General features: G+C 43.1%; 1 protein-coding gene across 1 annotated transcript in view; it reads left to right on the forward strand.

Annotated features, from left to right (window-relative positions):
* Nucleotides 1-6: 6 nt before the first annotated feature.
* KLHL42 (kelch-like family member 42) overlaps nt 7-15141 on the forward strand; it is a 21208-nt gene continuing 6073 nt past the window's right edge. Inside the window, exons 1-2 of the mRNA XM_010856026.1 lie at nt 7-792; nt 10312-10505. Coding sequence (XP_010854328.1) covers nt 29-792; nt 10312-10505 — 958 coding nt within the window. The 5' untranslated portion in view covers nt 7-28. The remainder of the gene's footprint in view (nt 793-10311; nt 10506-15141) is intronic.

Below are 15141 nucleotides of genomic sequence, written 5' to 3' on the forward strand. Positions count from 1 at the left end.
CTACTTCCGCGCCCTCTACCGCTCCGGCATGCGCGAGGCCCTGAGCCCGGAGGCCGGGGGCCCCGAGGTGCAGCAGCTGCGCGGCCTCAGCGCCCCGGGCCTGCGCCTGGTGCTGGACTTCATCAACGCGGGCGGCGCCCGCGAGGGCTGGCTGCTGGGCCGGCGCGGGGAGCCGGGTGGCGGGGCCGAGGAGGAGGAGGAGGACATGGACGAGGCGAGCCTGCTATCTGAGCTGGTGGAGGCGGCCTCCTTCCTGCAGGTCACGTCTCTGCTGCAGCTGCTGCTGTCCCAGGTGCGGCTCACCAACTGCCTGGAGCTGTACCGCCTGGCGCAGGTGTACGGGCTCCCGGACCTGCAGGAGGCCTGCCTGCGCTTCATGGCTGTCCACTTCCACGAGGTGCTGTGCAAGCCCCAGTTCCACCTCCTGGGCTCTTCTCCTCCGGCCCCTGGGGATGTCAGCCTGAAGCAGAGGCTGAGAGAGGCCCGGATGACCGGGACTCCCGTCCTCGTGGCCCTGGGGGACTTCTTGGGGGGACCCCTGGCCCCTCACCCCTACCAAGGGGAGCCCCCGTCCATGCTCAGGTACGAGGAGATGACGGAGCGCTGGTTCCCGCTGGCCAACAACCTTCCTCCCGACCTGGTGAATGTCAGGGGGTACGGGGCTGCCATCCTGGACAACTACCTCTTCATCGTGGGCGGGTACAGGATCACCAGCCAGGAGATCTCCGCGGCACATTCCTACAACCCCAGCACCAATGAGTGGCTCCAGGTGGCCTCCATGAACCAGAAGAGGTAAGCACCCAGCCAGCTACTGCGTTCCCGCGCATCCACCTGTTCCGGAAGCCATACCCCTCAGGTTGACTCCACTGGAGTCAACAGCAGTCACTGGAGGTTGTTCTGAGATGGGAATGGCTTGCTTGGGAATGTGGTTGGCCTTGACTCTGGCAAAGTTCCCGATGAACTAAGAAATTGCAGGGAAGCAGAAGCCCCCAAGGAGGTCAGCTCGCTGCGTGGTTTTCTTAGCCAGTATTTTGCCTTCAGACGAATTGCCTTTTTTGGGTTTTCCTAGAAGGATACTTCCAAAGAAAACTTTATTTAATTTTGCTTTTATTTTTATTTTCTTTTAGGAACTAATCCTGATTATAATGACACACGGTAACCTGTAACACTGACTTTGGATGTTCTTGTTGATGACTTTGAAGCTTACCAATCTGTGATCAGAAAATAATCATTAGGCTTCTACTAATATTAGCTATCCAGGATTACCTTCCTTGTTTTTTATTCTCTTTTGCATCTCACTTTTCTTCCCAGACAGTCTTCATCATGGACTCAAGACTTGAGCCTGGCATTGGTCACCTGCAGAATTAGAATATGATCATCCACCCCAACCTTTCCCTTCCCATCCTGCAAATCCCTCTCAACATGCACTTGGGTGACTTGAAGAAAGGAAAAGGAAGAAATCAGGGGCAGGAAGAGGGAACAGAGTCAGGGATGGAATAGAAAAACAAGGGCAAATTACAGGAAGAAGTGGTAGGAAAAAACAAAAAACAAAAAACGATGGCAGAGCCCAGGATGGCCCAGAGCCATTCAGAAGTGGGGAGAAGAATCAATGTAACTCAAGAAAGGACAGGCATGCCCTTTCTTCTGGCCCATCTTGTGTCTATCTCAAGCCCTCCCCCCCGCCCTCCGCCGCCCGCCCAACCTCCACCGTGGTTCCTGCCCTGAAGTGTGGAACAAGGAGTTGGGGGACTCACAACTGTGCAAAGAAAGTCTTAACAAGAATGAGAAGGTCATTACACAGATTTACTTGACTTAAGATGCCCCTCTAGGCTGAGTGGGGGAGGGTACACTGGCTTTATTTCTACTATAATATAAAATTCAATTTGGAACGTGTTGTTTGTTTTTTCATGGTAAAAAATGCATAGTTGTTCTAGAAAACATGGTAAAAGGGCAAAGAATGAAGAAGCAGAAAGACTGTCACTTTTCTCATCCGAGTACTAACCAGGCCTGACCCTGCTTAGCTTTCAAGATAGGACATGTTCAGGGTAGTATGGCCATAGAAAGATCATTACTACTAATTCCTCCTTGAGGGAGGTGATAACTATCTACAGATTGGCGTATTTTTTTCTATGCCCTCTCTAGTGCATTATTTACACTGCTGTATTGAAAATCTGATATCACAGTGTTACTTTTAAGTGGATTCTGAGAGTCTTTGTTGAAGCAAGCAAGGAACATGCAGTGGTGATAGAAGATGCCAAGATCAGGGTAGAAGGGCCAGCAGGCTGGCACCTCTGCTCCCATGTCTCCTGCTGTGCATTTGGTGCTCAGCACACAAACCCAGCTCCACAACCTTTAACAGAGCACCTCACATGATTCTTTTTTCTCTCCAAATCTCTGGTAGTCCTTCCCTGCCACCCCTGCAGAACTCCTTACTGTCCTCTTTAGGGAGGAAAAAACAAGAATTCCAGTAATGCATAAATACATACTTAGAAAAATTGCAACTGACATTGAAAAACCATGGAGTAAAACATATGTGTATCTATAGACATATTAATGTAAATATATAAATACATAATATACATCACAAATGTATATTTATAAATACAGTAATGGTTTACAGGGGAAAATATATATGTATGCATTTACATGTTGGAGTATATATGCATCTTATACATATTTTTACTGCAAAATTGTTTAGCTTATGCTGATTATTATGGCCCTTGGTATTTCCACTCTGAGAGGTTTTTTCTGTATCAGCAAATGTAGACCCACCTCACTCTTGTTAATGGCTGTGTAGTATTCCAGCCTATGGATGCACAGTACTGTAATCAGTTCTTGCCTTATCATGAGCATTTGGGTCACTTCCGTTTGCCATTATAAAAATCCCATATTGTCTTTGAATATGTGTGCCTATCTTAGTTGGTGTATGTTAGCTCTATATGGCAAATGCCTGGAAGCCCTGGGTAGATGGAACAAAGTATACATGCATTTTAAAGTTTGGTAGCTCCTGCCAAATTTCTCATCAAAAATTGATCTAATTGCCTCTCTCAGCGACAGTGTTTCAGCTTGCCAGTTTCCTAAATTCTTGCCAAGATAAGACATTATGAACAGTTTTTATCTTTACCATTATAATGGACAAAAACACTGGTGTGACTGTCTCTGCTTGGAGGAGAGATTGTTTGTTTCATATGTTTATTGGCCATGTGTTTATCTTTTATTGGAGAAGGCAATGGCACCCCACTCCAGTACTCTTGCCTGGAAAATCCCATGGACGGAGGAGCCTGGTAGGCTGCAGTCCATGGGGTTACTAAGAGTCGGACACAACTGACCGACTTCACTTTCACCTTTCACTTTCAAGCATTGGAGAAGGAAATGGCAACCCACTCCAGTGTTCTTGCCTGGAGAATCCCAGGGACGGGGGAGCCTGATGGCCTGCCGTCTATGGGGTCACACAGAGTCAGCCATGACTGAAGTGACTTAGCATATCTTTTATAAATGGCCTTTCCCAGTTTTTAAAAAATTGGCTTATCTTTTTTGTATTAATTTTAGAAATTCTCTTCTTGTATATAGATAATAACTGTTATCTGTTAGGTAGTGTTGCACATGTTTTTCATCTGCCTTTTTTTTTTTATCATAAAGGTCAAAAATGAAATGCCAGAAGTGACCAGGCAGGTAGAGCCAGTGAATAGAGGGGTTTGGAAGGGTTATGATGAACTGGAGAGTTACTAATCCACCACAAGAGGGCGCCACATCGCGACCACAGCTGTTACTGCCATAGGCGTGAGGAATGGTGTCGCCAGACAGCTCAATTTTTAAATGTTGGCACCGTACTCCATTTAAAAAACAAGCAAGTCGACAACAATAAGAACTGGCCTTGTGAGCATCCAGTTTTGGGCTTCATGTTTATAGGGTATTTTTATAGGAAAGGGAACTTCCCTGGTGGTTCAGATGGTAAAGCATCTGCCTACAATGTGGGAGACCCAGGTTCAATCCCTGGGTCGGGAAGATCTCCTGGAGAAGGAAATGACAACCCACTCCAGTATTCTTGGTTGGAAAATCCCATGGACGGAGGAACCTGGTAGGTTACAGTCCATGGGGTCACAAAGAGTCGGACACGACTGAGCAATTTCACTTGCTTTTATAGGAAAAGCATTTCAATAGTTCGTAGTCAGTTTTGTCGTCTGCGTCCTATGAGCTTTTTATCTTGCATAGGAAAGGCTTTCTACAAGGAAGGCTTCTACTAGGAGAGCCCGCGTCTGTCTCGTGCTGTTACTTTTATAGTTTTGCTATTTTATACTTACATCTGAATCTTTTGGGGATTTTAGGTTATAACACGTTTCCTGAATGTTCAGTAGTCTTGGTTCTTCACTGTGATTTGCTAAACCAGTTATCCTATGCTAATTTCCCTGTTTCCCAGTGGGCAGTTTAGCCATTCCTATAGTAATAACGCATTTTTAAATTTTTGTAGCTTGGGAACCTATTTTATTGTCTAATAGCACAGAGACCCATTTGTTCTGTTTTAATTCTCTTGGTTATTCTTGATACATTTTCTCCTTCAGATATACTTTAGAATATTCTTGTCAAGTCCTGTTAGAATTTTGATTGGAATTACAGTGTATCATAGGTTAATTTGAAGGAGGATTCACAGTTCTCTGATACTTTGCAGATGGAAAAATGGTTTGCTTTTCCATGTATTTTGGGGGGGTTTTGGTCCTTCAGGAAAGGTTTCTTTTATTACCTTTGTCTGGTCTGTTTTTTTTTTGTTGTTGTTGTTGTTTTAATTATTCTTATGTATTTTCAAGTTATTATTATTCTTTCTACACAGATACCTTTTTTCATTATATTTTTAGAATTGGGTGCCATATTGGAATTTTAACCTTTTCTCCTTCTTACTTTGACTCAGATCTGACATAATCTCAACCAGGATTCCATCCCCGAACCCTCAACTGGACTAAATGATGCAACACCATGCTTTCTTTTCTAGCATACTCCTCACCCTGAATTGAAATTTTCTGTTTTTGTTTTTTTCTTTCTCTTCTGATTGGGACCTACTGCTTATTCAATGCTTATGTATATTTATACTGCTAACATGGTAAGCAATAAATGCTTTAAATGCATGGCTTTTTTGAACTGTGGAATATATTTTACATTATTGTAATAAAAGTGAATGTATCTTTTTGTTCCTTTAAAAATGTAACATTGCAGTGAATATTTTTATTTTGTAAGTCATTATAGTCATTTTAGTTACTTAGAATTGCTGAAAAATAATAGTAAGTAACATTTAATTGAACATTTACTCTGTACTGGGTACTGTCTAGTACCTAGTACTCTGCGCTACTGCTTTGCATGTATCTTCTCACTTATTCTTCTCAAGGATTATATTAGGTCCCTGTTTTACCGAGGCAGAGACTGAGGCACAGAAAGTAAATTGCTCAAGGTGTGTAAAAAGTGGAGTAGTGAAAGTGTTAGTGCTCAATCATGCCCAGCTTCTTGCGACCCCATGGACTGTAGCCCTCCAGGCTTCTCTGAGCATGGGATTTCCCAGGCAAGAATAGTGGAGTGGGTTGCCATTTCCTTCTTCATGGGATCTTCCCAACCCAGGGATTGAACCTGGGTCTCCTACTTTGCAGGCGGATTCTTTACTATCTGAGCCACCAGGGAAGCCCTACTTGGAGCTTGGTTACTCCACTTTTTAAAAAATTGGTCAAGTTGTGTAAAAAGTAGAGTAACCAAAATTTAAATATTCATTGACTCAGTATAACCATTTGGAGCATTTACAGGTTTTGGCTTCATGACTGATGGTGACTGTCTTCATGAAAACCTTTAACTTTTCCTTTTAAAAATTATTTTCTTCCAAGAAGTTGAGCTCAGATATTTCATGATCCTGGGTTGCTTCTCAGAATTTCCTCACGTAAATCTCAGCCCTCACCACAGCCTCTGTGCCAGCCTTGTTCTGGTCACTGTTGAATAAACCACGCAATGATATGGCTCTGCCCTGAAGGAGTTTATAGTTGAATTTAGATGATAAGACAAATAAAAGTGAAGCCTGGAATGGAATTATTGCTGGATAATGTGTCCCACACAGGCTCTGGAAACACTGGAAGAAACTTAGGAGACTGGAAGAAAGACTGGAAGAAACCTTGAGTAGAATGGGCAGATTTTGACCCCTGGTTACACAGCATTTCACATCCACCCCATTCACTTGCCTTTGCTGAGGTTAACTGGACCATTGACAAAGGGATCAAAGACAGAGCAGCCTACTTTCCATGGGCACTGAACAGTAAAATGATCCCATAATCCTAAATAACAAGGGACAGGTGGGAACTTAGACTCCCCTGGGACGGAGAGATTTATAAAGCCCTTTACACCCTAGAGAAAATGATGCTAAATGACCAGTGGTGAACCAAAAAAGAAAAGAAAAAAAAGAAACGTTTAGGATTGTGCCTTCTACTTAAAATGGCAATGAGTACACAATGCTGCTGGAGAGGCTGCTTTGAAGTCCAAGCATACAGTACTGCCCAGTGGTCTGAATGTGGATTTGATCTCTGGAGTTGTCAGGATGTAACTCTGCCTGTGTAGAAACTTGTGTGCCCACAAACTTACTTGCTTCCCTTCCTCGCTTTAATTTGGGATAACTTGCAGGAACTGGCACCGCTGCAGTCATCAGTTCGTTAACTTCTCTGTTTCTAGAGTTGTCTCTAATCTCTTGTGTTGCCCTGTACCCTTGCTCTGAAATCAGAGTAGGGTTGTTCTACATGTGAGTACAGCAAGACTAGGAGAGAAACCTACCAAACAAGTCCTTGGCCTGGAAGGAATTACACTTGTCAGCTTTGGCTGTCCTCTTTCCTCTGAGCCAAAGTTTCTTTTAGAACTTTTCTAGAGTGATGGAGCCTTTGAGAAATGTTGTCCTCTATGGTGAATTGCAGTGGAGCCTCAGGATAGCATGAAGTAAAGTGTGTTAGTCACTCAGTCTTGTCCAACTCTGAGATGCCATGGACTTCTCCAGGCAAGAATACTGGAGTGGGTTGCCTTTCCCTTATCCAGAGGATCATCCTGACCCAGGGATTGAATCCAGGTCTCCCGCATTGCAGGCAGATTCTTCACTATCTGAGTCACCAGGAAAGCCCCATGAAGTAAAGAAAACCATATGTCTATTCACCTCCCCTCACCCAATGTAATTTTGACCAACAGTTTAAATTGTTTTGTGGGTTAGGTTTTCTCAGAGATGGTTGGTAGTAGGGAGCAGGCATGACTACTTCTGTCTCCTAACCTTTCCTTCTCCCCTTACTGGTCCCCAGGGCACCCTACTATGTGGGGAGGTAGCATAGGGGAAGGAGGAGACAGAAGGCCCTAGTGGTCCACAGACTGCACCATCTTTCTCAGAGAGCTTGGGAAAGGACGGGAGAAAGGAGCGAGCTTTGCGCTCCAAGTTTTACCCTAATGGTAACAACTTTTCTAAGCCGCAAGACCTGCTGGTGGTTTACAGTTCTTGAGCTTTTACTCAGGGCTGCATGTTGTGGTCACTACTTTAGGTGTCCTCCAGGGCCTCTGTAAGGTGGGCCTTTCTGTTGGCTCCATTTTCCCCAAAAGGAAACAGGCGCAGTGAGTTTCATTGAGTGGCACTCCCAGCCTCTCAGACCCCAATCATCCTATGTAGCTACTGCAGCGACGGTGGTTGTGTAGCTGTTGTTTGTCTTTGATAACTGTGTGCTGGTGGTTAGCATGGTTCATGTTACTTAGCTTTGAAGGATTTCAAGAGCTTTTGATTTCTTCTAAGTGAAAGAAACTAGATCATCATCTAATTTTTCTCACTTTCATTTCTATCCACTGTTTAAGTCAAGTATGTAGCTACAGCAAATAATTATTTGATTTAAAAATCCTTTTTCCTTTCTGAATGGAGGATATCAGGGATCAGTATTAGGAAAAACCCTATAAAAGTGATAATTAAAATAATTGCTATGTTGGATTCATACCTTTACCCTGTAGGATGTGAAGAATGGAAGACTTACTTTCAGAAAATGGGAAAAGGCAAGGATTTGTGGACATGAGAGTGCTTTGTACAGAAATCCAGCACTTTGTACTTTGCAGCCAGTGACGGCTGCAGTTGCCCGACGAGAAACTAATCCTCCTGAGGTTAAGAAACATAGGCAGGGACATGCAGGCAGTGATCTCTTTCTGTAGATTACCCTTCTTAACTCTTAACAACGTGCTTTTCTTTTCCCCCCTTCACAAGTGGGGAAACTGAGACTCGGATCAGCTGAGATTCAATGCCTTGTTCAAGGTCACAGAGCTGTTTAGCAGGGGAGCTGAGACTTCCCCATACAAGCCTGCGTTCATAATCCTTGGCCGTCTGCCTCTTCATCAAGTGGCCTGTGTTTGGGTGGCAATTTCATCATAAATTCAATATTGAAAACTGTTTCTCTTTTCAAGTGAATTTGAGCATATTGGGGTCTGGAGAGATGGAGTTGTTTACTTTTAGCTGCCTGTTCATTCAGCCTCAGAAAGAAGTCCCTTACATATTGCACAGGACAAATGATTATGCTGGAGGAATATCAAACGCTGTTTTGATCTTACAAAATTTACTATCTGTGTACCTTTGGGGAACAAAAACAAATTGTGGGCTAGTAAAATTTAGTGCTTATTTACAAGCTTTATTTCCTTTGGTTCCCCAAATTTGCACACACAGAGAGGGCATCACGGTCAGATTTTAAGGACCACTGGCAGCAGGAAAGGTAAGCACCGTGAACCAGGGACCCCCCGGTAACTGCCACCCCAGTGAAGTCTACTAGCATGAAAAACTGAATGGCCGATTGGGTTTAATGGACAGTGTGAGGTTCTTGATGAAGAGTACTCTGTTCACTGTCTGATTTGAAAAACACAACTAAGCTAAAACTCATTTAAATGTAAACATTACAGGAACCATTGAAAAAATCCTATTTTTTTAGTAGGTGGCTATATAGAACATACGTTCTGTATCATAATGTATCATTGTTTATTAAACATCTGTCCAGCATGGCTACTTGTTTATTACTGCTTTTTAATCTACCCTCTTACATGCTTTTTTCCATTTGAACATTTAGAGCCTCTGCACCCCCATTCTTTAGTAGGACATTGTTGCTTTCGACAAAATCATTGTGTTGGTACTTTCTGATATGCTGTGTGCTCTGGTTGTCTCCACTGCCCTGGGATGGGTGTGGTTTACACACTTGAGATGGAGGTCAGATAGCTGGTTATCGCCAGAGCAGGTCCAGAACCAGGTCTGCAGCTCTGTGCTCCTGCTCGTATGAGTGTAAAGTTGAGATCGTTGCATGTATCACAGTCAACTCACGCAGCACTTCCAAATGCTTATTCTTCCTGGCCTTTAAGGAGTCCATTAATCCCTGTACTACAGTGAAAGAAATTAATTTTTTCTTTTCTATCCGAAAGTCATGAGACTTTTATTTAGTATCTGAAGCCAATAAGCAATTTAATTGTATTACTGAATATGAATCTTAAAAGCAATACATTTTTCTTTTTAAAATTGTTTACTCTTGTGATAGGTGAGCATTTGTTGATATCTGTTATTTGTTGAGTTAACATGTATGAATGCTCTTACAATGCCAGATCAAAATATTTCTGTTTAGTTCAGTGCTTACCTCCCTCTACTTTGTATGTTGCCATGCAGTGTAGAAGATGCCCTCACATGAGGAAGATGGGTGAGCCGTCTGCTTGAGTGAACTCATGGTAAATGGGTGTTTGGACCACCCTGTAGAAAACATATGGCATGTGCTTGTCTGTGTAGGCAGTGCTGATGTATCCTAGGATGGAGCCTACCCACTGTGAGTAGAGACGGCAAGGGAATGGAGTGGGTAATTGCTCCCACTCTTGAGAGAGTATTGAGTTTATTTTTTAATCAATCTACTTATTATAGAAGTATAGTTGATTTACAGTGTTGTGAGTTTTTTCTTTCTGAGTGAATTATTTTTTACAACTATATTATTTTTTGATTGGATACAGAGGTCTTGAGTTTAGCACATACAAAGTGTCTTTGATTCTTGGTTTAAACTAAGCAAGATTAGTCTTGTTACATTGAATTGCTTACCTTCAACAGCTAAAGTGTAGAGAATGCACCATTTTTGTGGCTTCTTGGGGATGGGTGAAATCTCGGATGCTATTGCATCATTCCTCTGTCCCCAGGCATAACAGCACCCTGTTTGGAGAGCTCATTTCCTTCAAATACCCAGCAGATTCCACACACAGCTTTAGCAGATTGTGCCGTGGTCTTTTGAGTAATCAGAACTGACTTTGTGGGCCTTTGTTTCTCTCTTGCAGGTCTAATTTCAAGCTCGTGGCTGTTAACTTCAAACTCTACGCCATTGGTGGGCAGGCCGTTTCTAATGTTGAGTGTTACAACCCTGAGCAGGATGCCTGGAATTTCGTGGCACCCTTACCAAACCCTCTGGCTGAGTTCTCTGCGTGTGAGTGTAAGGGGAAAATTTATGTCATTGGAGGATACACTACCCGAGGTAAGTGAAGGCCTGGAAAGTGGTCCTCCTCCATGTGAGCTTTGGCAGCCTGGGGGAGGACGGGAGGGGCTAGAGGAAGCCCTCTAGTGCACACCAGCCTGATGTTATGTATTTCTTACTGTATATTTACATATCTGGAAAAAAGCATCCTGTGGGACATCAAAGAGGGGTCTTTGATGCCTTTGTATGAGCATGAAAATTGCATGGTGTCGGGGGAGCTGTGAAGAAAACATGTATTTTCTTCCTGCTCTGGAAATCCCACCCTGTAGTCAACCATCCTGTGACTTGGCTGGATAACTCCTACCTTTCTCTCAAGTACACTGAACCTGCCTCGTCTAACACTGGGATTTAGTGCCAATGCATCCTTGCAGGTCTTTCTTTTCACTTTCTCCCTTGTGTTCGGGTACAAACATATGGGGTACAGATTCTAGAAATTCAGCTCCAGGCTGTTCACATATCATAGGAGGAACAAGAGCATGAAGAGCATTCTTTCTTGACCAGCAGTGGGAGGTGGTTGTGCTATTTATTAAACCACACATATGTGTTTTCTGGGCTTTCCTGGTGGCTCAGGTGGTAAAGAATCTGCCTGCAATGATCCCTGGGTTGGGAAGATCTCCTGGAGAAGGGAATGGCAAGCCACTCCAGTATTCTTGCCTGGAGAATTCCATGGACAGAGGAGCCTGGCAGGCTACAGTCCATGGGGCTGCAAAGAGTTGAACACAACTCAGTGACTAATGGGCTTCCCAGATGGTTCTAGTAGTAAAGAACCCACCTGCAAATGCAAGAGACTTAAGAGATGTAGGTTTGATCCCTGGACCAGGAAGATCCCCTGGAGGAGGGCATGGCAATCCATGCCAGTATTCTCCTCACCTGGAGAATCCCATGGACCGAGAACCTGGTGGGCTACAGTCCATACGATTGTAAAGAGTCAGACACAACTGAAGTGACTGAGCATTCAGTACGCATATGTGTTTTCTACTTTGTTTGGTGGACATTTTATAGTTAATGACTTGAAAATAACAAGCTTCTCCATAGGTTTTATACTCCTGGTCTTGGTAGGGAGCATCTCACAGCTTGTAAAAAAAATTTTTTTATTGGAGTATAATTGCCTGAAAGCTCAGTTAGTAAAGAATCCACCTGCAATGCAGGAGACCCCAGTTTGATTCCTGGGTCAGAAGATCTGTTGGAGAAGGGATAGGCTACCCACTCCAGTATTCTCGGGCTTCCCTGGTGGCTCAGCTGGTAAAGAATCAGCCTGCAATGCGGGAGACCTGGGTTCGATCCCTGGGTTGGGAAGATCCCCTGGAGAAGGAAACAACTACCCACTCCAGTATTCTGGCCTGGAGAATTGCATGGACTGTATAGTCCATGGAGTCGGACACGACTGAGTGACATTTGCTTTCATTAGCTGCCTTACAACGTTGTGTTAGTTTCTCCTGTATAGCAAAGTGAATCAGCTGTATGTTCACATATGTTCCCTCTTTCTCAGATTTCCTTCCCATTTAGGTCACCACAGAGCACAGAGTAGAGTTCCCTGTACAATACAGTACGTGCTCATTGGTTAACTATTTTATACATAGTATCAGTAGTGTATATATGTCAATCTCAGTCTCCCAATTCATCCCACCCCTTCTTCCCCCTTGGTGGCCACATGTTCCTTTTTTATGTCTATGTCTGTACTTCTGTTTTGCAGAGAGGTTCACCTGTACCATCTTTTCTAGATCCCTTATATGTTAGTATATGCTATTTTCCTGTTTCTGACTTATTTCACTCTGTATGACAGTCTCTAGGTCCATCCTCATCTCTGCAAATGGCACGATTCCATTGCCTTTTACGGCTGAGTAATATTCCATTGTGTATATGTACCACATCTTCTTTATCCATTCATCTACTGATGGATATTTAGGTTGCGTCCATGTCTTGGCTGTTGCAAGCTGCAACAAACTGCAATACTAAATACTGCTGCAATAAACATAGGGGTGCATGTACCTTTTGGAATTATGGTTTTCTCTGGGTATACACCTAGAAGTGGGATTTCTTGGTCATATGGTAGTTCTATTTTTAGTTTTTTAAGAAAACTCCATACTGTTCTCCATAGTGGCTGTATCAATTTACATTCCCACCAACAGTATAAGAGGGTTTCCTTTTCTCCACACCCTCTCCAGCATTTATTTTTCATAGATTTTTTTTGATGATGGTCATTCTGACCCATGTGAGGTGATATTATATTGTAGTTTTGATTGGCATTTCTCTAACAGAGAAGTTGAGTGTCTTTTCATGTGCCTCTTGGCCAACTGTTTGTCTTCTTTGGATCCTCTTCTGTCTCTTATAAGGACATACTTCTTGGATTTAGAGCTGCCTGGGTTATCCAGAGGATGGTCTCTTCTTTAGATCCTTAACTAAAATTACATCTGCAGAGATCCTTTTCCTGAAAAAAGTGGCATTCAAAGGTTCTGGGAGTTAGAAGACGAACATATCTATCCAGGGGCCACCATTCAACCTTCTGTAGGTGGTGTTTTTATTTATACATTTAAGGACGGTGACGTGGGAAGAGAAGTGCGTGGGGAGCAGTGAGGTTTTTCTTTTTCACACCAAGTTTTCATCACTTATCCCTTGTGACTCTCCACTGATGATAAGATATCCATCCACTCTTCCTTTACAAATAATTGAAAGAAAATGAGACCTAGCAGTCACTTCTTTCACTTCAGCATTGGTGTTCAGGTTACAGTGGTCAACTTTATAGACTTAACTAAACCATGGACCCCAGAGAATTCCTGTGTGTGCATACGTACCTCTGTGTGTATCTGTGTGTCTCCTCTCCTAGGAAAGTAAATACAGTTATTTACTTTTGCACATTTCTAAGAATTCTGATTCCTCCCTAGGTTTTGTGACACAGAATGTGCCCTGTGGGCTGACCCAATGCACACACAGCCCTTGGTTTCTCTTCTATCCCAGAGTCGGGAAGCCCTGACAGGCAGCACTGTAACCCAAAGATGACTCTACTGGTAGATTTCCTAGTTTTTCCATGACCCTGGCTGAGCAAATGTTCTTTAGATTTGACCTGGAAAACCCTTGCTTGTGTGTTTTCTAGTTTCACAGGCCACTACTAATGTGCCTTCTTCACTTGGGCCACCCACTGTGATCCCTGACCCGGCTTCCCTGAGCCAAATCCCCATGACAGGATGGTTAGGTGACGTGGATGGATGGCTGTTTGTGCAAAGGCTGAAAATGAGTTTTCTACTATGAGAAGGCAGGCAGCTCCTTGTCCTCTGAAGCCCCCTCCTCCTCTGCTTGGGCTTGTCCCGGCACTTCCTAATAGTTCCTTGTCTTTAAAATAAGACATCATAATTGCCATGAAAAAAAAAATCAGGAATTGAAGTTGGGTTTTTAACCTACTCACTTAAGTCAGGTGATACTTTTAAAATTTAGTAAGGGATAATTCATCATTTTTATGATAACTGTTTGATTATTTTAATTCTTTGGCCAGCACTGAAGAAATGAAATTCAATAGAAAGTAGTAGTAACCACTAAAGGGAAGAGGGGTGATTTGTTAAATGTCAGAGTCAACTCTCAGTGTAAATGCAAAAAGATCATTCCACCAACTCAAACCTCATCATGGCCTGAGCCCTTGTAGGGTGAGGAGAGAAAACATTTACAGAAGACCTGGAAGGACCTTCAGACCTGGACCTGATAAATAAATACACTGACGCTTGGCCAGAATAGGTCCTTTATTCGTAGGATGGGGAACCAGGTTACTCAGGAGGACTTGTTGGTAGATTAGTAACCAGACTCCTTAGTGCTGTCTCCTAGAATGTCCGCTTTATCCCCTGTGCCCTCTCAAGGCACTTGACTTGTAGCGGAGAGCACGGTGGAGCTTTAATTACAGCCCTCTGTGGGTGGGTCCTTCTGTCTCAGGAGGAAGTACTGCTCCCAGTTTCTGCGGCGATCAAAAGGCTGCGGCTTTCGTTGAACGTCAGTTCCCAAGCTGACCTGTCTCTTTACACTGATGCTGTTGTTTAAAAAACAACAAACAGAAAGTTCATTCTTTCGGATAATTCAGAGCATTTTTAATTTTTTTTTTTTTTTTGCTGAGGCTAAAATATTCCATTTATTCTTCCCTTGAGGAAAGAATAAAAGAACAATTAAAAAAAAAAAAAACGAAAAAGGAAACTAGATATTTTCAATTTCACAAGCATTTTTCAAAGAGACTAGGCAACATTTTTCCTTGAAACAGGTATTAATTGAAAATGATGTTAGGGTGGTCTTTCATCTACCATCCGATTATATCCACACAATAATTAACCATCTCAGGACTTCCTGGTGGTCCAGTGATTAAGACTTCTCATTCCAGTATGGGGGGGGTGTGGGTGCAATCCTATATGCCTCAGGGCCAAAAAATCACAAAACATAAAATAGAAATAATATTGTAATGAGTTCAATAAAGACTAAAAAATGGTCCATGTTAAAAACAAAACAAAACAAAAAAATATATGTATATAAGTAACCATCTCTTGTGAAATGGGCAAGGGGAGGGGAAAGAGCCATTGTCGGCGCATCTCTGGTGTTACAGTTGGGAAACAGAATTGCCAAGCGATTCTGGCTTAAAGGCCAGAGGTCAGATTTTTTTTTTTTTTCT

Source organism: Bison bison, unplaced genomic scaffold, assembly GCF_000754665.1.
Source record: "Bison bison bison isolate TAMUID 2011002044 unplaced genomic scaffold, Bison_UMD1.0 scf7180017864370, whole genome shotgun sequence".
NCBI lineage: Eukaryota > Metazoa > Chordata > Mammalia > Artiodactyla > Bovidae > Bison > Bison bison.